Here is a 22,974-nt window from a genome sequence, read left to right on the forward strand (position 1 = left end):
TGAAAAATGTGGTACTATTGTACCAAATGTAATTTTTTCCGAAGTATATTGTATTAATGGTACGCTCAACTGAGATGTGATACTTTCTACTTGTATTTCATTATATTCATTATATAAAAATATTCTTTTTATAAGGAATAAAATCCAAAACTCTTTTTGTATTATCTCGAATACCGCGATTTGCCGAAAAATTCAATGAAGGGATTTCTAGATATTTGGAAGAAAGGAAATTCCAGCAATTTTCAAAAAAAAACCTTAGTTAAAATTAGATAATTCTTTATCCCAATTTAAAAAATGTAATATTATGTAATATTCCGATTGTTGGAAACATTTCTCACAATGAAAGGCATACTAATTCAAATGGGCACAAATTTTGAAAGCCAAAAAAAGCCAAAAAAAAGAGCATTAATATTGAAAACTTCACTACAAAAGCAACAATGAACACAATTTGAAAAAAATGGAAAAAATAGAACGCATAATACATGTATAATATACATGTATGGGTTTGTGTGATTGCCACCATAATGTGGTACACATTACGCAGATTGAAGTGATGCTCTCAGTTCTGGTTTGGTACGCTCAGAATTTCCTTCAACAAAAAAATTCCTCCAACAGTTTTTATTCTAATCGTTCTTTAACCATAATTACAAAACTAATAATAATAATACGAAATATTCTCTTTATATTGTTTATCTAATAATTTGCGTGAGGTTTTTTTTACTGTTTTTATTTGTTTAAACTTTAAACGAATTGAAACAAATTATATTTTGTTTTTATTTTTATTTTTCTGGCACGGAAATTTTATTAAAAATTATAAATTATGTTATTTAATGCTGCCCGGTATTGTTGATTATGACCAAATGTATAGGTGTATAAAATTTTTATTTCAATGGTATCCTTAAAATTCTTCAAATTTTTTTCATTTATTAAGTTAACTTTTTAAATATTCTATTAAATCTCTATTAAACTTTCCATTGCAGTTCAACTTTTCAAGCAATGAATTTAAAAATTTATGTACAGCAAAATAAGATTCAAAATTCTCAAAATTAATAAAATAGATGCTTGTGCGTTTTATGATAATTTTGACTCCATTTTATAATTGAATTAATAACAGGTGCATAATACAAGATATCCTAAAAAGGATTATTTTTCTAGAATTAAAAATTAAATGCAGATCCATGTTGTATGGAATAACTTGAGTTGTAATTTTTTCAAATTTTCCAGACTAAATAAAACAGAAGATAAAAGTAAGTTTGAAGTTTGCAACTGATAACTTTCATTTTTAGCTGTGCTCAGCACATATGGGGAATATACAAGCTCAGAACTAAACATATACATATGTATAATACAATTATTATATATTGTATGTTACACATATTATACAAATACGATAGCATTTATAAGGATTTCACTTAGGACCACCGATTTATATGACGTAATTAAGTTTACTATCGCAACGGTTCTAAATTTAATTTTGTTTGAATGGTGTGTGCCAAAAAAAAACGGAATTTTTAAAGTGTTGAAAAAATTATTTAATAAAAAAAATATGTCTTACCGTTAAACCCCTCAAAACTAAAGCAAGCAATATAATTAAAATTGTTTCAAAAAAACACTTCAATTGCTGAAATTTCCATGCTATATAGAATTTTCTTTCTAAAAATTAAATTTAATACAAACATTTAAGAAAAATATTGAACAACTCAAATAAAAATAACTTCCCACTTGATTCGAAGTATCACTTCAATTTAAACTCACGTGACTTTAAATGTAAATATAAACAAATATTCACTTGTCTCCTTTGATATACGATTATATATATATGTATTTATATGTGTGTAAGTTATTTTTAAGAAATATACGTTTTTAGTGGGTGAATAGAATGCTATTAATTCTAGTAGTCTGATTGTTGTCATTTATTTTATTCAAAAATTCCAAAAGAAAAGCTTCTGTTCTGTAAATGGAATTTTTTGAAAAATATTGAATAAAATTATTTGTCAATCTTTAATGAGTCGGTAAAGAATATAAGAGAGTTTTAAGGAATTGGTGTTATTTTATATTTAGTGGTTAATAGATTATAAATTAGAACTGTATTAAAATTGATGATATAACAATATAGGTAAGTAATGTATAGAAAAGCGAGTTGAAATAATCATGTAACTTTAGTTATCGCAGCCAGCAGTTGTTTAGAACTAAAGATTTTATTTAAGATTTTCAAGACGCAAGCGGTAGTTTTAATAGAGAACAAATTCAAAAACAAAAATAAACTGCGCATGTCGGCATTTACTTCTGTACTTTTCTATTGCTATAAAGGATGACAGATTGAATTGATTTTTCGTAGTAGTCAGTGAAGAAAATATATTTTTGAATTCAGTATAAAAAAATATAATAAAAAAAATAAAAAGAACCAAAAATGTTACAAACATATTATTTAATATTTTTATCATTGTTGATAAAAGATAGTTTTTGTAATTATCATGGACCATTTCTATTATGGGGTCACAATAATTTAGAACATGAAAATTTGCCAGCTTTAGAAGCAATGAATGAACGTTCACTAACCTTAATGTATTCCGAAGCAAAAGCAATTATATTATTTGTACGTAATGGAACTTCAAAACTAAATAAAGAGAATTTTCCGAATTTTAGCTCAATGATTTCACAAAATCGTTGGGTATATTTACCACAAGAGCATTTACCAGCTGAACCAGTCGATTTTAATTCAAATGTTGAGGTAAAATAATCTTATTTAGATCTGTTAGTGTTGCAAAGAATATATATAACAGTTCAATGATTTAATCGAAAATAATTTTTGTTTTAGGTAATAACTTTAGTAGGCCCAGCATCACAACAAGATATTGAATTAGGTGCATTATATCGAGATGCTGTTTCAACTTATGGTGAGGGTAAAGTTTTAGGTATTCTCTCAACTCAAGCAGAAGAAAATCATTATATTTATAAAAGAGATGTTTCGGGAGATGAAGGAGAAGAAGAAGAAGAGGAAGGAGAGGAAAAAGAAGAAAAAGAGAACAAAGATGAGGAAAAAGGAAAAACCGAAATAGAAAGTGCTAATTTAGAAAATAAAAAAGGAAAAGAGAAAAATGAAAAGAAAGGTAGAGAAGAAGAGATAGAGGAAGAAACTGAAGAAATAGAGAAAATGGACCATGTTTACTTGGCTAAAAAAAGTAATTGAATTTTTTTTTCGATTTTTTATTTATTTTTTACTTTTGTAATTTAAGAGATGAATTTTTGTTAATGAATTTGAATTTTAGATAAAAGTCTTCTATACACAACTGTAGATCCAATTTTTACATGGGAATTCAATGATAAACCAGAAGTTTTTAATTTATCACAACATGGTGATGTTACTAGTGATGAAAGAAAAGAATATGTGAGATTAATAATTCATTTTAAGTTAGATAACAACAAGGTAAGAATTTTTTCAAATGGAAATTTTCATAATATTTCTTTTAGCATTAGCTTTCCATGGTTAGTGAAGAAGATGTTTGAAATTAATTAAAATTTTTTCAATTTATTTTGATTTTGTTTTACATATTTTTTCTATAAACTTCCTGAATGGGGTTCAAATTCATTCAATTTCATTCAATTGAAGTTTAAATATTTCACTTGATCATTTCTCTTAAAAGAAATTCAAACATTTTTATTAAGGCTGAATAATAGATCCGAAAAATCAGAGTTTAGTAGAAAATTTGAGTTTCCAACTTTCCAACTCAATAGCAGAAAATTTGAGTTATGTTCTTAAACTTTAAGATGTAACTCTAATGCTGTCTAAGTTGTAATATGTAAAAAGTATACTATGTATATATTTGTAAATTTCTAAAGCAAGTAAAAGTTAATTAATTTAATAAGGAAAATACGTTTTACTAAAGTTGATTCAAAAAATTGAAAGTCAAGTTTATCATCTTCACACACAGATTAGGAATTTTTTAAATGTTTTATTATTGAAACAAAGAATTTTAAGTTTCACTTTAACACTTTATTAATGTCACATCATCGCACGTTTCACTCAAATAATTTTTTTTTTAGGAATTTTAAATATGTCGACCAATTGAAATTTTGAAGAACATACAAAGTACATTTTTACCTTTTAACAATTTTATAAAGTTTATAATGCTATCCATATGAAAATATTAAATTTCTTTTCTTATATATTTCTGCGAATAGAATAACTTTGACCAACATTAATATGTACTTTTTTAAAATCGAATTAAAATTTCTTTTAAATTCTCAAGATTATTAAGATTGTAATTTCTATAATTTTTATTTTTTAATATAATATGAAGTGCGAATTGAAATGTAAATAAGTATATATGTAGCTGAAAAAGGAAAATGAAACTTAATAATCCCTGCATTTAATGATAATTATAACAATTATAACCATATTTATTATACTTTTATTGTAAACACTATAATATATTTATGTATTTAATAATTATTTATTTTTAGTTATATGTTCGTATACGTTTTCCATTATCTGGTGGCTATTGGTCTATTAGTGAAGCTGAAGTTGAATATCGTGAAACAAAAGTAGTTTTACCATTAATATCAAAATCACCATCAGCACCAATTGGTTTTTCATATAAATGTGCACACAATGAATTAGTATTTCAGAATGGTTCAACAAGTTTAGTAATTAAAGATTATCAGGTAAATATTTAATAATATTTTAAATGATACTATAATACATACACTTATATATTCCATGTCATTGACCATACATGAAATAATTTTATTAACTATAAGTATTACGATTTTAGGAATTTTTAGTGAAACATAATTTAATATACATATTTTAATATTTTCAACGAATTTGTATAAAGAAATATGTTAAAGGCCTTAATAATTTTACAGGAGTATTCAAATAATCTAAAATTTTAATTATCATAAGTAGTATTGAATTATAAATTAAATAATAATCATTAACAAAAAATTAATTTTAGATATACAAAATTTTCCAATAATTTTTTTCTAATAATAGAAATCTTCGCTTACAATTCAGTTTTTCTAATGAATTGCAACAGTATTTTTAAATTGTTCCATTAGAACTGGTTTTTCACCTTAAAAAGATTGTTCAATTTTAGCAAATAAAAGTTAATGACATGCGTTTAGCGGTAGTAGTTCAATGAAATATTATTAATATTTTATAAGAACTTATATCTTGTTATTTTAATTTTACTACAATGATATTTTTCTTATATACGACTAACTACAAATGCAAATACATAGATGGTGTTAGTTTACTTCATCTCCATGTATGATGTATGATATTTTGAAACAATTTAAAATTATAATTAATTTTTTAACTTATTTTTTTTTTTTATAAATTTTAATAATTGAAAGAGTTCAAACAAAGTACATGACATCTTTTCCGGTAGTAAATTACACACACTAAAAGTATGTACAGAAATATTTTGGTGAATGTTGATGAAAATTTATTCAATATATCTTTCTTTTTTCCTAGATTCATCTATTGTATCCATTTAACGTATTGTTAGAGAATTTATAAATATTATTTTAATTTTTGTAATGAGAATCAAATTTAGATTGGTTAGATAATATTTATGACGTGAGAAAATATTATATGTTTGTTTTCATATTTACTATTTTCATATTTATATGTATAGAAAATTATACAAAGCCTATCACAATTTTACAATAAAATGAAATGAGTGCTTTTAATAGATATGCAAGTAAATATGGTGAAAAAAGCATTAATAAAATCTTTTTCTCTTTTTAATTTTCTTTGAAATTACTGCTATAATAAAATTGTATAATAAAATACAATAATAATATAATGATGGTGATGATGATTTTGCGAGTTCAGAGGGAAATGTTTAAAGTTTACATACTGTACTTATAATATGTGTTATTGTTGTGGGAAAATTAAGTAAAGTTTACAAAAAGCAAGGAATTATAATATTATCAAGAGATAGATTAACACTTTCAAATATTAGATATCAGGCTAGTACTCGTACATTTATTTTGAATCAAATACATTTAATCGGGTATTTCATTAAAATATAAGTAGTTTAAAGAAAATCTAGCACAAACTTTAAAAGTAAGTTAGATCTATATTAAAGTGTTTACACCAAACTGTATAGAGTCAGACCTATTACAAAATTGTACGATTATGGCTTATAAAAGGACGTCGACATAAAGAAGACGAGATGAATACATTAAATTTGCGGGCTTATAAAGATTTTTGTTTGTAACTTGTTTGTATATAAGCCCGTAAATTAGGAATAAAAAAGTAGAAACAATTTTTGTTTTACCTAATAAATAGAAAAAGAAATAAAAAAAGAAATACCTAGAAATAATTTTAAGTTTTGCCTAATGCGAGTTGTCTTTACATGGGTCCGACTGTACTTATCTAAATAATATAAAATAGATTAAATTAACAGATTGATTTTCATATCATCTTATACGAGTACGTAATACAAAATGTAAATGCTTCTTTAAGAAAAACAAAAAATTACAAAATAATCAAAGTTTTTTTTTTTTTTTTTGAGGTTTATAATGAAAATGAAAGGACAAGCCTCACAATTAAACCAAAAAAATATTATTTTTTAATTTTTGAAAATTATTAGTTTTTTCTATATTTTCATTTTTAATTTTAATTTTAATTATAATTCTCTCTACTATTGTTATTATTCATAAAAATTCCATTAAACCAAATGTGGGAGAAAATTTTAAATTCATTTTGTATTTTCATTTTTTATTTAACTTATACAAAAGTGTAAAAATTTAAATATCTTAAAAGTTAAATAAATATTATGTTCATAAATAATTTAATTAATAATTATTTATCTTCATCAAATATAAACAATTATTTATAATTGTTTATTGAAGAATTGTACATTTAATTATTAATAAAAACCTTAATTTACTACTAGCATTTTTTAACAAATTAATTACTTTTTGTAATTGTTTTTAGGTTGAACCTGTATTAAAAGAAGGAGTTGGTAAATTTAGTGACGCTTATGATTGTGTTGATTTTACAACAGTTCCAATTTGGTCAGGCATTTTTGTTACAGCTTTAATAACTGGTGTAACATTTATTGGTATATTAGCTCTAATGGATATTAAAACACCAAATCGTTTTGAAAGTAGTCGAAGTAAACAATTGACATTTACCGTGCAAGAATAAGACAATTATCGCATACCAAAACAATTTATGTTTCGTATGTATTTTTGAATAAATGCATACATTAAATTATATGATATATGTACATTAAATTATATGATATAATTCATAAAGGAAAGAAAAAAAATTGGTAAAATTATTTATTTAAATGTTTCTTAATTAAGAATTATTAATTGTTTTAAAAATATAAGTAAATATAGAAAAACTTATTTGGAAAAAATTTAAAATTAAATACAATTATAATTATCTTGTTCAATACAGTATTATAAATTGCAATATTGTTTTATTTTAGCAAAACTATTTAAAAAGGGCTGAGTTATTTCATTTATCTAGAAATATTTAAGTTAAGGGAGTGTGGAATCTTCAATTTCATTCTCATATGTAGTAACATTTTGAAGGAGTATCAAATTTTTTCAAAATCATTTTAAGATTCTACTATCTTTTTCATAAGCTTATATTCTATCTTGAGCTTATAGAAAAGATAGTATGAGAGAAACATTGCTCTAAGATTTTATACAAAAATAGGGTGTTAATTGATAATGTTAATGCAAAGGAAGAATTGATACAAATAATTTTTTTACAATAGGACGTTCAAGTTAAACAAGTTTAATAATGCAGATATCATGTTCTGACAGAAAAGCCTAGATTTGTATTGTATTACTCATACGCAATATAAATTAAAAAATTAAAAAATATAAAATAATTATAAAAATTTACTGCTCATGTTTTGGAAAATTGGAAAATTACGCTTTTTGATTTTCTATTCACTGTGTTCTTACGATTCTCTCACGGAATTTTGAAATTCCGAAAATATAAAAATAAGTAAAGAAGCAATATTTTAATATTTTAACTTTTTAACTGACTGGCAAAACCGATCAAAAGACCGGCGGTGTTAAAATCGTATTGTTGACAAATATCTATTCTCATACATAATTAATATATTCCATATTTAATTCGGTCGTTTCATTTTAACGCTATAATTTTTTCGTAATAAAAATCAATTGCTCAAAGTATTGCATACAGTTTTTTTTATATTTTTCTAGTTTTTAATTCACATAATATTCATAATTGGAGATTGTTAGAAAAATCCTTGTGATTTCAGAGATTTTATTAACTGAACTGCAGCATATAATTTTTGAAATCAATTTCAAGTAAAATTTCAGTCTTAAGGTAGGTTGTTGTTAATCTTTATAAAAGTTTTATTTTTTTGTTTAAATAACCTCTTGGCTTCATCAATTCCACTAAAGGGTGGTGCATTTTTTGATTGTTGATGATTGTAATTATTATCATTATTATCACCACCACTCATATCATTGAAAATTTTGAATAAATTTTGTTCCTCTGATTGCTTGCTCAGTTGATTTTTTTGATAGCTAACCGGAGTTTGCACGGTATCGCCCATTGACTTTTCAATTCCTCCTCCTACTAAATTATTGTATAGAGGAGGAGTACGTTTTATTTTGTGGCTTTCAAGAATATGGTGCGAATGGGAATTATTCGATGTTTTAGGAAATCGTAATGTTTCTTTGTATTTTGTTTCACTAAGAGCTTTACGCATTTTCTTCAAATAGAAAACTTTTCTGCTGTTAAGTTTTGAAATAGCTTTATTCTTGTATTCGTCACGTCTTAACGAGAAAATATTTTTTATTAATTAAAGTTTATTAAATTCAATTATTTTATTTTAATTACTCTTTTATAATTGATTCCAGTTCATCAGTTTTTATTAGCGTGTAGCCTTCAGGTGGTTGTGGATCTTCACTCAACTTACGTTCATAATATTTAATTTTTTCATAAAGGTTTTCTATCAAATTTGTATTTTGTTTAGCTTGTTCTTCTAACATTTCTATTTTTTCCTTTATTATCGGCTCCTTTAATTTTTTTGGTTCAGAATTTTCTTTGTTTTCAATGCTAGTTTTACCTAATTGAGCATAAATTGTTTGAAGAAGTGCTTTACTAATTTCATTATTTCTCTTAATACGGAATTCAGTTAATGTTTTATTAAGTTTTAAACAATCAATTATAAATTTAGCACCAGCATCAGTCAAACCACATTCTGATACATCGATTTCTGAAAATAAATGATTTGCTTGTGTAAATGGTTGTAGTGATTAATTATTTTTTTTTAATTAAAATATCAAAGGGCCACCCAAAATAGTTTTTAAAATTCGAAATTATAACAATTTTTTTAGAATTTAATAAATTTTTCAACCCTTTATGAAAGCATCATCTTTCAAAATTTCAGTAATTGCTTCAATTCCGTTGTCTCCAATATTATTTTGTGATATAATAATTGAACGTAAACCGGGTATACTTTCTGGATCTACATTATTATAACGTAGAGCATTCTGCCAACTATCTGAATAACGATAAATTTTCTGTAACTGTATAAAAATGTTTTAATATTTTGAAAATAGTTAATTTAAAAAAAAATATTACTCTAATCATGTTAGCAATATGATTCCCTGATGATCCTGTTAATTGACATTGAGACATACTAAGAAATTCAATATTTCGGCGATATTTAACAGCATTACAGATTATATCACAACCTTGATCATTAATGGAGGAACGATTAAAACTTAAAATTTGCAAATTTTCATTTTTAGATACCGCCTGAAATTTCATTAATAATATAAAGTACTGGTTGCATAGTGCAAAACATTTTAAGTTTTTTTTCTAATCCAGTTATTCGAATTTTTAATAAACTTACCTTAGCAATTAACATAAGGTACTCGTAATCTATAGGTAAACCTTCCAATTTCAATATTGTTAAATTTTGATTATGCTCAATATTATTTGAAACGGCATTAATTAAATTACAAAATATAAATCTTGTCCATATTACTGGTTGCTTTTTTAACATTCTTGCCTTTTTAATTGTATTAAGATTTTCCAAAACTATATATACATATGTGAATAATATGTATGTACATATAAAATAAAATCGTGGAATAAATTTTATTAAATGAAAATGTAAACTCTAATTTTATTTTTCATTTACCATGGCCGGGATTTTTTCGTAACTTTAATGTTATATTTTGTAATGATTGATCATAAACCAATGATTTTATTATTAATAGCCAGTCTTCAATATGAATTCGATCTCCAAAAAAATCTAATAACGATGGACTTTTCATAGTGACTTCCGGAATTGGTGCATAATTTTTTGATCTACATAATTCTTGATATCGAAAATGGAAATTTCTCATTCGATTTGTTTTCTTCTCAATGGCATTTTCAACATTAAAATTATTAAACATTTTTGCAATTTAATTATGGCTTCTTTTTTATTTGATTAATTAAGGGCAGAGAATATTATAATATTGTGAACGTTATTATTGAATTATTGTTTAAATTTTTTATTCAAATTTGAATTTTTATAATTATTGAATTGAAACAGCTTACTTACTTTGTTTTAATACAATAACAATTTTAAAAATTAATCAAAAATTTAGAAATTCCTTTTATAATAATAGAACATGACTTTTGAACAATAATTTTACCGAAAAATATACTTGGAATGTTTGGAATTTATAAGATATTGAGGGTCATCGAAGGGTTGACGAATTATGGGCTGCTCATTAAGTTTTAACATTCACTTTGTTGAAACTGCGACATGTAATGAATTTGCAAATTTTTTAATATTTTGTATATTATATTGTTAGTAAATTTATTAATTTAACTGTCAGAAGAAGTGATGCCAAATATATTTTATCTATCAATTTTATTATGTAATGTTTACCGTTAGTTATATGTATTTATGCATTAATAATTAATCAATCATACATTAATTTCTTTTATTCAAGCATATCAAATTGAAATTCTATGTATATCTATAAAATTGTATACTAAAATTGTAAAGAAGTAAAGTAGGTGGTTAAAACCTTCAGGCTAACATTTCTATATAAATAAAAAGAGACAAACACCTATACGTATTTAAATTATATAAATTTTTTTGTAAATGCATGCAATTAGTAAAATGCTTATAACTGTAAAACTATATAATTAATAATTTCGTTGATTATATACGAGGTTTTTTCTATACTCAACACACAACAAGTGTTTTGTTTTTGTTTATTGTCTCTAATATTTTTTATCTCTATGTATAAAAGCCATTCATATTTTTTTACAATTTTTCTGTTTTAAATTTGCTCTCGGCCTTATTGGGTACAGGTTGTTTCAAAATAGTAAATAATAAAAGTTTTTTAATACAATAAATTTCAATTTCTAGTTGAGTTTATTTGAATTTTAGCAAATTGCGAAAAAATCTGTTATAATTTATGTTTTATGTTACGAGTATCAGAACGTCATCAATCTGACTATTATGTCAATCACGTGATTGATATCACTTCCGTTTGCAAATGACAGTCATATATGTAATTAAAACAACTCATCTCAATTGATGTTTTATAATTTATAAATAAAAATCACTTTTTTCTTACATGTTTTAGAAAAGGACTTCATCAAGTTGCAGATTAAATTCATAACGTCAAAAAATATTGGAATTCAAGCGTCAAAAAATATTGGAATTCATGATTTTTGCAAAATCGTGTGCAAATGAAGTTCTGTCATTTTGTTGAAATAGCCATATTTTGGGAAGTAGTTCTAGAATAATCTGTAATAATATTTTTTAAAATTGACAACTCATATTTAAGAAAAGATGCATTTTACAAGTCGATGGAAAATATTTATTTCTTTCCTAAGTTTCGTATGGAACTTGTACCAGCGGTTATGAGTAAGTTTATGTATATATAACTTGAATTGAATCGGGTATTAAATAACATTAAAATAAGAAATAAAAGGAAATAAAATTTTAATATACTCTTGTGTTAAGATTTCTTTTGGGTTTTCTTAAAATAAGTGAAGGAAATAAAATTTTGCTATCACACAGTTTTTTTTCTTTAATTTCTTATGAAGGAATGCACCCTGTGTGATTTAGTAATTCTGTGAAGATGCAAACATTTTCTATTATACATATTATATGTAATGTGCATGGCACATAGAAAAAGTTTATTTTTTTTGTGTGTAGAAAAAAAATTCTAAACTTTTTAATAGTCATCATCAATTTATTGAGGCTCATTAGGTAACGCACAAAAATGTTGAATGATGAGTCCTATATATATATATGAAAGAATGTACATAATATATAAGTAAATATTTATTTTCATATTTTTATTACCTTTCATCATTAATGCTGCAATTAGATTTTATCTTTTCTTTTCAACCATATCAATACCATTTTTTCTACAATTTTTACGTTACTGTGGTTTGACAAAAAATTTTCTTCTGTGAAAGTGGAATCAAAGATTTAGTTTTTTATAATAAGAAATTTATTTTTTTATATTTGGGAAATATTAAGGGGGTAAATTAAAGTAATTATTGAATGTGTCTAAAAAGCGTTTTAGAGGAATTTTCTAAGTATATCATATGATGCCTACATTAGATTTGTTATTGAGTCGTTAAATAATTGTTCTATTTTTGATAGAAAATTTCCAAAAAAAATTTTTGTGTTAAAATTTACTTTCTTCATCAATTACGCATTTTCACAATTTTCATTTCGCACTTAATTTTTTTGAGTTCTATGAAGTTCTATTTCATAAATTCTCAAACAAGTAACGTAAATTTTTCTTGAATAAATCATTACGAAATGAATTATAGTTATACAGAAGAAAGAAATACTAATTAATTTTTACATTAGCGTGTAACATAACAGAATATGTATACTTACCTGTTGTATATATAAAGTATGTAGGGCTAGGATATACACATCGTTAAAATAATTATTTAAAGTTGTTAATAAATTTTTGAATTTTTTACAAAACTCACATATTTTAAGTCTAATAAAATTTTGTAAGTAATTCTACCATTCCGTTGCATTATAAGTACGTTTGTTATGAAAACCATTAAATAAGAAATTTTTAATTAAGAAAAAATTAAATCAATTTTTAACATTTTCATTGCGAAAAAAGTAACATTTTTTTTACAATACCATATATACAGTACATGTATATGTACACGAATATTATTCCTTGAGGTAAATTGATAAAAATTAATTGGAATTTAAGAAGACCTTGTCTTACTGGTTACATTCTCATTTTCTTCTGTTATTATATGAATATGTATTTGAAAAGCTTGGTATTTTACTAGAGTACTTTCCATACAATGTCATGTTGATGTCATTAAAGTTCAAATTCATATGAATTTTAATTATACGAATTATAAATTTTAATTACGACGGAGAGAAAGAAAAATAATTAAAAACAAAAGCAGTTACAATTAATCGTCCCAACTAAGAGTTGCATTATAACTTTTTAAATGGTGAACTTGTAAGTAAAATTATTCGGGCAATTGGCGCTGAATGTGAAATTTGAATAAATATTATTAGATATCATCGAAAAAACTGTGATATGGCCTAAAACAATCTCAATTTATTAAGATCGGTTTTTATAAAGTTATTCTGTATTTTAGTTCGAAAAGTTTTTGAAATACGACCGAATTACTTTCAAAATTGTGTGATATATATACATAAACACTCCAATCACTTTGTCGATGAATTTATAATATTATACATAAGATTTTATAAAATTTGCTGAGCTTAGGTAATTTTATTTAAAACTATGTCCAAATGTGTTTATGGCTTTATACACTATTATTTTTTTAGTGTTATAAATTCGATGATAAACTTATAATACCTGATAAAAACTCAGTTTGTAAGGATATAAAAACTGTGCGGAAGACATTTACTAGTTAGTTTGTGCGGGAAAAAATGTTTTAATTTATTGCAAGTAAGTATGTTTATTAAATAATGCATAAAAATTGTATTGTTTTTTGATTAGGTCGTATTTAAAAAGTCACCAATTAATACATTTTTTGTATTTACTTATAAATGTTTAATTAATTTTATATTTTAATGTTGAATAACTGTAAAGCTTTCCAAATAATTAATATTGCTTGTTTTTAAAAGGTCTATAAGAATATTTTCTAGCAATAAAGAAAATATATGAAATGAAAGCATCATCAATATCAAATGATTTGATCAAATAAGCCACTGCATAACAAACTTTTACTTCAAAAATTGCAGCAATACGGTTTTTAGGAACAATTCACTTCATAAGTAGCTACTGCGAATACCTGTGGTAATACAACTACATTACTGAAATTTAGAAGACAGGAATCATAAAAAATACTCCATACATTTTGAATAAAATATTCAAACTTCCTAACTTTTCTAACTTTTGGAAGAAATCAGGTGTCGGCAACTGGACGTTTACTACGGGCCGAATATACTATATAAAGATTATAATTGCGTATATAAAGAGAAATAATCAACCAATTTCATTGAAATTTAATATTTAAATTTTTCGTATTAAAACAAAGAACATATAAATTTTTTGGAAAGATCAGCGCTCGAAAACTGATCTACGGGCCGATTTTACATTTTTTACCATATCTACGGAACGGAATGATGGAATTTCTTGAAATTTGATATTTGAGTTCTGTTTGTTATAGAAACTAACTGGCGAGCATTTCAGGAAATTCGGGTAGCACAAAGCGAAACTCTACTAAGAGCCAAATTTACATTTTTCTAGGTATGTTAACTATAAGCTTGCTAATGCCCTAAAAATTGTAAAGTTGTATTTAACAGTCATTTTTATAATATTCCGTAACGCTTTCACTTAACTAGGCAATACACATTGCGGTGAGTTATGTTCTGACTACATCAGATTTTTGTTTATTGCAGTAAAATCATATATTTAGAAAATTCACTATTCTCTTTTTTGCTTTTCTTTCTCTTCTCTGAATTCATTGACTTACTTTAAGATTTTTCTATTTAATATTAAAATATTTAAATGTTTTTATAGGAAGTTCTGCAAGAGGTGATGAAATTGATTGAAAAAAATTAAGCAATAATTATGTTTTTAAAAAAATTTTGAATAAACAACAAAGAAAAGTTTTCGAAGAATTTCTGTATCATTTGTCAGCCACAATATTGAAAGACAGTTATACTGAGGAGCTTAATGAACATTTACTCATGTTCTGATTCAAAATTTTTAAGGTTTGAAAAGCGTTTTTCCAGAACGTTATTACTTTTGTACAAACTGTTGTAATTGTAAAATTTTTTATACACAAAACAAGGTTCCGAATATTATAAATGTTTTCCAATATTACTTTTTTTTTGTAACTGTTGCTTGGCTACACAAATTTGGTTTGTTTCTGAAAATCTTCAAAATTTATTTTATGTTTTGGAGCAATTTTTTTTTTATTTCATTTGCGGTTTATTACCCATAATTAAATTTTTAAAGTTCTTGAACACAAAAAAAGCTGCTTTGCCATATGGAAGGGAAAATTTTTCTTTTCCTAAATTTTTCTAACACCGCCGTTGCGGTAATAAAACTTTTTTTTTTTTTTTTTTAAATGCTTAATTTTTAACCTCATTAGTTTAATGAATGAAATTTTTATTACATGGTATAATATCTTTGGCTAAAATTTATAATAGACAACATAATATATGAATTTTTCCTAATTAGTTGTGAAAAATGGAAAAGTTGCAGTTCAATTTTAAAAAATTTCAAGATTTTAAAATTATAATGATGAAAATTTTTTTACAAGAACACAGGTCTTACGTAATCCTTTAATTTTCTATTTCCTTTTCATTCTATTCATTGTAAACACGGTTATACTTCTATAAAAAATAATTTAAATGGAAAGGCTAATTTTCATTTTCTAATTTTCAAATTGTTTTTGAAGATGTTGACAATATGTTGCGGTTTCCATTTATAACACAGCTTATACAACGATATTACGTAGATAGTATCCTATGATAGTTAGTGAACTCTTACAAACAATACTATAAAAATATACTAGTAAAGTTAAAGCTTTTTTCTTGTGCCCAATTTGGCTTATATATCAAGTGATAAAATTAATATTAAGTTGAGTATGTTGTTAAACCTATAAGTTATTATAATTTTTCTTTATTAATTTTCATTTCAATTTACTTTTCTTCATATTTTCGACTTTATTGCATCGTTTTTATGTTTCTATGATTTGAAAAGAAAGTAAAGTATTTTTAAGGTGAGTATGGAATTTTGGTGAACATGAAAATTTGTATGTGTGTATTGGTTTAAATTGTAACCAAGCCTAGTTTAAAAACTTGATTTAAGCCGAATGTCAGATTTTGCAGATTTTGTAAATTTTATATTTGAAAATGATTAAATTTTGATTTATCTGAGTATTCATTGAATTTTGAGATAAAGTAAAGTGTTATTTGTAGTGCTTAAGTTATTTTTGAAGATTTTGCGATAATATCCATAGTGCTATCGATAGCTCTGCACCTCTAATTTTGATTACGTTAAATTTTATGGAACTAAATGAAAAGTAGAGAACTAAGGAAGTAAAATAATCATTAGAATGCAAGCGTTCTAAGATGTTATACTAACAATTCGAAGATGTTGTAAAAATTATAAATATGGTGAAAAGGCGTTTTTTGGGTAGATCTTCAAGGGGCTTCCAACAAGACGCACGCATTCTTCTCAAACATTTTTTTTTTTATTTTTATTTTAATAATTTTTATTTATTTTATATCAGTAAAACGGAAATTAAATATGTATGAAAGTTTTTTTTATAAATAATGAATATTTTTAATTGAAAATATTTTTTCCCATATAAGGTTGCAACAAGTAGTTGGCGATATTTGAAATTGAACTTGTTTACAATCATAAGCGCATATTATTGCTCACATTTATAAAGTTCATGAGTGCTTGTACTTCTATCAACAAAATCATAAGTATAATGTCATAAAGATAAAATATATTTTTTAACTGTTCGCATTGTACTCTGTATATACTTGTGTTAGGCAGTTATAAGTATATAGAAAATGCTATGACATTTATTATGAAGGTATGTACAATTTAATATTATGCGAATTTCATATATTAAATATTAATTTTTATTTAATATGGAAGATTATAAATTAATGATAATTCTGGAGTTGAGCATTTTTAAAACTTGAAATGTTGTTTTAGAAATCGATTCATCTATTGATCTTTTTAATATAATGTGTGTATTTATATATTAAATAAATAAATTTATGCATCCTTTCGATTATAAATTCAATTTGAATCAAAAATGACAAATTGATAATTTTTTTTTCTTTACAAGAAATTGAAGATTCAATAGTAAATTTAAGAAGTGGGAAACATGAAAGTATGAGGAAAAATCACTTTAAAGATGAAAAAAAAATTGAAATTTTAAATGATAAGTAATCGATACATTAATTATTAAATTGTTTTTGTAATACCAAGAAACATTAATTGTTGTAATATCAAAGGAGTTGAATTAAATGAAACCAATTCAATAATAATGAAATATTTTTCTTTTTAGCACATTTTAAATCCTGGCTGTTTCATTCGCTGTTCATCCGTTGGCCGTCGTTCAAAAAAATCTAACATCCTTTACGATAAAAAGCCAGTAACAATCATAAAAGTATCAGAATTAGCAATTTTTTTTTGAATTCAAGAAACACATAAACTTTCTTCTTCTACTGCAGAACAATATTGCCAAACTTTACAATGACAAAATTGTCATTATTTTTATGAAATTTAAAGTGTTTCCGAATTGGAACGTTGTATGCATTCCATTAAAAAATTAAATTAGATACTTACTCACATAACTGGCCGCCAAATTTATTATTGTGTTAATGCTTGTTTTAGGTTTTGTTCTTATCCGAAAAGAATGCAATAATTATTTATAATACACTTGGTATTATAAGCATTAGTGAGAATAATAATTTAAAATGTAAATTGATTGATACATAACTGAATTATAAGTACTTTTAACCATTGATTTGATCCGAATTTATTTTTAAAATTTTTACAGGACCCTAATGTTAAATAAAAATCAATTGAATCTTTTATTTTTAGATTTAAAAACATTTTCTTATTTTTATTTTTATAATTATTGCATAGTCGGCACATGGTCGAACTCGTAGTTTTTGAATGTATAATAAAACTTTATCAAATCTCTAATTTAAACGTTGTCTGAGTGTTAATTTTAATATTATTTTCTGTATTATTAACTAGCCAAATATCAAGTTAACAGAAGTTTTAATTATTTCTGATGGCAAATATATAGCAATTTGATTCAGCACAAAATTTGAGTTTTATATAATATGTTGAGTTTTATTTAATGATCTCAAATGTAGACGACATGTAATATTCATATACATAAATATATACATGTACAAATACCCACATTACGCTACCATATTTTTATCCAAAAAAATCAATTATTTTTTAAGTATACGTATATACTATTATATTTAGTTTTTGTTTATATACAAAAAATTACCTGTTTCTGAAAAATATTTGTGCATAATTTTTATATTTATTTTATTTTAATTTCCTTTGAAAATTGAATAGTTTAATTTTTTGTTTAATGTTAAACGATTTTCTTTTTTAAGTAAAAATAAAATTTCTCCCTCCAATCACATTGCAAATTCTTTAATTTAATTCCGATTAATAGTGTGATGCACACTGCTTTTTAGTAGAATGCTATATGTAGTGTACGAAACATCATAATACAGTTTGCTTTCATTTGATCTTGTCATGTACATATTGTTGTATATGTATATGCACCATTTTTGATGCACATGTTACAATATTGGTAAGATTTGATTTTTTTTTTTTTTGACTAAGTTTGGATATAAAAATAAAATTTCCAACGCATGCATTTTACACTCTTATGTATGTAGAGAAAAAAAACTTTAGTATATTAATGTAACATAAATACGCAGAACATGTACATTACATGTATATTATGATTAGTTGTACTTGCTAACTCTAGGAATAGTATGCTGTTTTTATAGATAATTAGTTAGTTTGATTTCGAGGTATTATCCTGAATAGCAGCTCGTAATACTTTTTTTTTAAATAAAGTTTGAAATTAAACATAAAATCATCCTCTATTAATACAGAGAACAGATCAGTCACAAATTTTATATATATTTTAAATAAAACTTGTCCGCTTTTTTATATTGTTTAGCATTTCCATATTTTAAATATTTTTGTAGCTCTTACTTCGATCAAAAATAAATAAAAAAAAAATGCTGAGTTTAATTCTTTCCGATTTAATGTACAATTTAAAAATTAGGTTTACACACAATTGCTAAGTTATTTGATGAGAAAATGCCGAGTTTAAGACGTTTTTCAAATTCACTTTGATTAAATTCTATCCGATGCCATACAATGTGGATGTTTTCTTCTATGGGGTTTCTAATACAAAAATATAATTTTTCATTATAACAATAAGGATTTAAAATATTTGAATTTCTAACATTACTCTCGTATTTTATTAGTTTACTTTAAAAACATCAATTAATTAGTCACAATAATTGGAGTTAACATCACATTCTACTGCCATATTTTTTAAATTTATTTCAATAAGTAAACCTAAAATTGTAATGGTATACAAGAAACATTTAATTTAGACTTAATACCGGTTTTGTAATTTAAGATTCAAATACATATATATGTACATACATTTACATACATATATAGTAATTATGTACATTTATAGTAGGGTATGCCATTCCTACACTGTTTTGTATAATTGTATAAAAAGAAAATTTTTAATATATACTAAAGTTTTAAATTTCCATACTCTTCTTTATAACTCTTCTTTTTAACCTTTATACTTGCTTAAAACGCGGTATACAATGCGTTATATATTGTCAAAATCTTTCAATGTCAGTCAATGCTATGGTCAGCGGGAGAAATACTTATAATATAATTATATTTAACTGCGTTATTGCATTTTAGAAATGAAATTCACTTGAATTTTGCTGTGATTAAGAAAAACGAACGCAAAACGCAAAAAGAGAAAAAAAAAATCGTCTTTGGTATAAAATTCACTTTTCCGCATTTTTTTTCCTTTCTTTTTTTATCGGCTTCTTCGATTTCTTCTTTTCTTGTGATAAAAAAAGTAAAAGAAATGCACATGTGAGGTAACAATTGTAAAAGTTGCATTACTTTGAAAAATAATTTAAATTTTTTTTTATTTTTTTTTTGTTTTGTTTTTGATAATTTCGTTTTTGGTAAGTAATGGTGGTATTTTTGTATAGTGTAGTGGTAACGTTGGTTTTAATTTATAAATTTGGTGTCTGCTTTTTAAAATCAGTTAGTTAAAAGGAGAGAATGTTTTTTTGTTTTTATTGTTTAAGTAATCAATTCTTAAGACAGGCGTTTTTAACATACTAACCTTTATATTATAAATGATCCAAACAAGAGAAAAGAATTTAGTACGGTTTTAATTTGCTAAAGTATTTTCAATTTTTTTTATATTGTAAAATTTTTTATTTTTTTTTATTTTTCATGTGTATGTGTGTATAGGTTACATTTAAAGGGATAAATAATGAATTTCATATGAATTGATTAGCATTATGTCGAGAAGTTTTGCTACAGTTTTGCTTTAATAAAACTTTCATTTTTGATTTTATAAAAACCATCGAATTTTTTTAGTTTACTGAGTAATATAAGAATAGCTTGACTTTTTTTTTGTATATTTTTACCAATAAAAATAAGTATGTTGTGTATTTTTTCAAGTTCATTAGATGTCAGTGACAGTTTAATTCTATATAGCATCGCATTATAATGCAATAAATTGAATTCAATAGAATTAAACTATGTGTACATATACAATTAATTATTTTTAGTCCATTTCATTTCCATTTAATTTTCACCATCTTTAATAACTCGAAAAAATGTGAAAGAAAATAGAAAACCCTAAAGAAATAATTGACGATTGGATCTCAATTGATGGATCCCAATTATTATTTTCGGAATAATTTTTTATGATATGTATCGGAAAATATAAAATTAAATTACACTTAAACAGATTATTTGTAAACTAATTTTAGTCTTAATTTGCTTTAATTCTCTTGAATATGATATATCTGAATCCCTTTGTGGTTTGAGGTGTTGTTTCGAATAGGTTAGTTCTAGATAATGAATTACATAGCCTGTGATACATACTTTAAGGCGCCATATCTTAGTCAATGATGAGATGGGAAACTTTTGTTCTACCACTTTGGCAAAAAGGTCCTTGAAGAACGAAAAGGAACTTTCAAAGCGCATATTTCTTAAATCAGCGAAATAATCATATGAGAAACGGCAAAAGGTTATCTATGTTTTTCATGCGAGTTAATGTATTCATATGGTGCGTTAAAGTTATTTTTTTTTCATAAATTTGTAGTCCTGAAAACGGTATTTTTTTTTATTTTTTGATGTCTTACAATTATAAATTTTTCGATATCCTCTATTAATTCAGAGAACAGATCAGTCACAAGTTTTACATATATTTTAAATAAAACTGGTTTGGATTTCATAAATTTTGAGTTGAATATTTATAATCCGAAAAAATATTTTAAAACTTTTCCAAAAAGTATTCGGAAACTCGATTTCCCTTTTCCAAAAAGTATTCGGAATTTCGAACTCTAGACTAATTTATTTATTTTTTATTGTTTCGTAAAATATTCTGTTCTGAATCAGAAACCTGGGGTATGAAATATATAAATTTAAAAGCAGAAACAGATATAATAAAAGTACGAGTATAACAGTAAACGTGTTTATTTATTTATAATATAACAAATAAGCAAATTATCAAATGAAATTATTCAAATATTGCTAATCTGTAAAATTTCAATAGAGCTTTTCTATAAATTCAAATTCATTGTGGGTAATTAAATAAACGTATAAAATTTATGTTTATTCTTTTTGAGTAATTTCTAAGCTTGTATATGCGTTTACGAATAATTTGAATATAAATATGAAAAAATTTTCAAAGTCATGAAAAGGTCATCAAAAATGAAAATTTATAAAACTTTTTCTTGTGGAACCGGATATTCTCAGTTTGTAATTGTATACTTTATTCCATATGTTGTTTATTATATGCATATGTACACTATGCATACCATTTACAAAATATTACAATGATAAAGTATTCGGCTAATTATAATAATTTTTTTTTGCATATTTTTGTTGTATATGATTACGTACTTTGCACAATTCTTTAAGAAATTTCTTGTAATAATTTGTTTTATTTTTATTTTGTGCTTAAGAACGACCTCTGTTTACTCATAAATATATGTTTTTAAATATTAATATAAAAATATATAATTATTTACCTGGAGATGTACCATAAACCTCATATTATATACCTTAGTACTTATCTTTATGTGTAGAAGTTTAAAAAGTGCTTAAAATATAGTACGTAATTTGATATTAAAGTTGAACAACTTCATCCCTCTATTGAATATTTAATCATCTTCTTATAGACTATGCATGTGAGAATATGACAAAGTGGAAAGGTAATAAAATTGCATGTTTTACCAAACATAAAGAAAATTAAAAACAAACGTAATCTTTTACAAAAAACACAGTTTATTTAACAGCTACATTTTTTTATGTATTAAAGAAAAACACGTTCTGAATTTTTTTTTTTTATAAAATTTTCTTTTCACTGTAGGTACGTTGTTTCACATACCAACCATATACCAACCGCATGTTATAATCTGAAAATGTTATTTTGGCATTTCTTCTAGACATATTCATTGCTACTTATACACTACAAGTATTGGTGTATATACCAAAGAGGAGTTATTTTGTGTTTTGTGGCGTATATACATTTAACTTCAATTTTCCAATTAACAGATGGACATGGACTTGCTATCTATATATTTTTGCAATCTTACATTTCTATACATAAATATTTGTTCATGCAACTGATTTCTGTATGTTGAATTTGCTTGTTTATGTGAA

At 24.3% G+C, this 22,974-nt stretch overlaps 2 protein-coding genes across 2 annotated transcripts; one reads left to right on the top strand and one right to left on the bottom strand.

The window, feature by feature from the left end:
• Positions 1 to 2,185: 2,185 nt before the first annotated feature.
• LOC129614516 (uncharacterized) lies at positions 2,186 to 7,430 on the top strand. The gene is made up of 5 exons (XM_055529164.1): positions 2,186 to 2,731; positions 2,819 to 3,182; positions 3,270 to 3,427; positions 4,465 to 4,665; positions 6,953 to 7,430. Exons 1-5 carry the CDS (start codon positions 2,411 to 2,413, stop codon positions 7,163 to 7,165), a joined length of 1,257 nt encoding a protein of 418 aa, XP_055385139.1. The 5' UTR covers positions 2,186 to 2,410; the 3' UTR covers positions 7,166 to 7,430.
• Positions 7,431 to 8,111: 681 nt separating this feature from the next.
• LOC129614481 (protein Cep78 homolog) lies at positions 8,112 to 15,196 on the bottom strand. Its single transcript, XM_055529085.1, has 9 exons — positions 15,170 to 15,196; positions 10,164 to 10,386; positions 9,873 to 10,060; positions 9,599 to 9,775; positions 9,372 to 9,543; positions 9,081 to 9,230; positions 8,852 to 8,963; positions 8,383 to 8,787; positions 8,112 to 8,136 (listed from the first exon to the last, which is right to left on the bottom strand). The coding sequence occupies exons 1-9, from the start codon at positions 15,194 to 15,196 to the stop codon at positions 8,112 to 8,114; spliced, it is 1,479 nt and encodes a 492-aa protein (XP_055385060.1).
• Positions 15,197 to 22,974: the final 7,778 nt, after the last annotated feature.

Source organism: Condylostylus longicornis, unplaced genomic scaffold (genome assembly GCF_029603195.1).
Source record: "Condylostylus longicornis isolate FDR11 unplaced genomic scaffold, ASM2960319v2 ptg000110l, whole genome shotgun sequence".
Lineage (NCBI taxonomy): Eukaryota > Metazoa > Arthropoda > Insecta > Diptera > Dolichopodidae > Condylostylus > Condylostylus longicornis.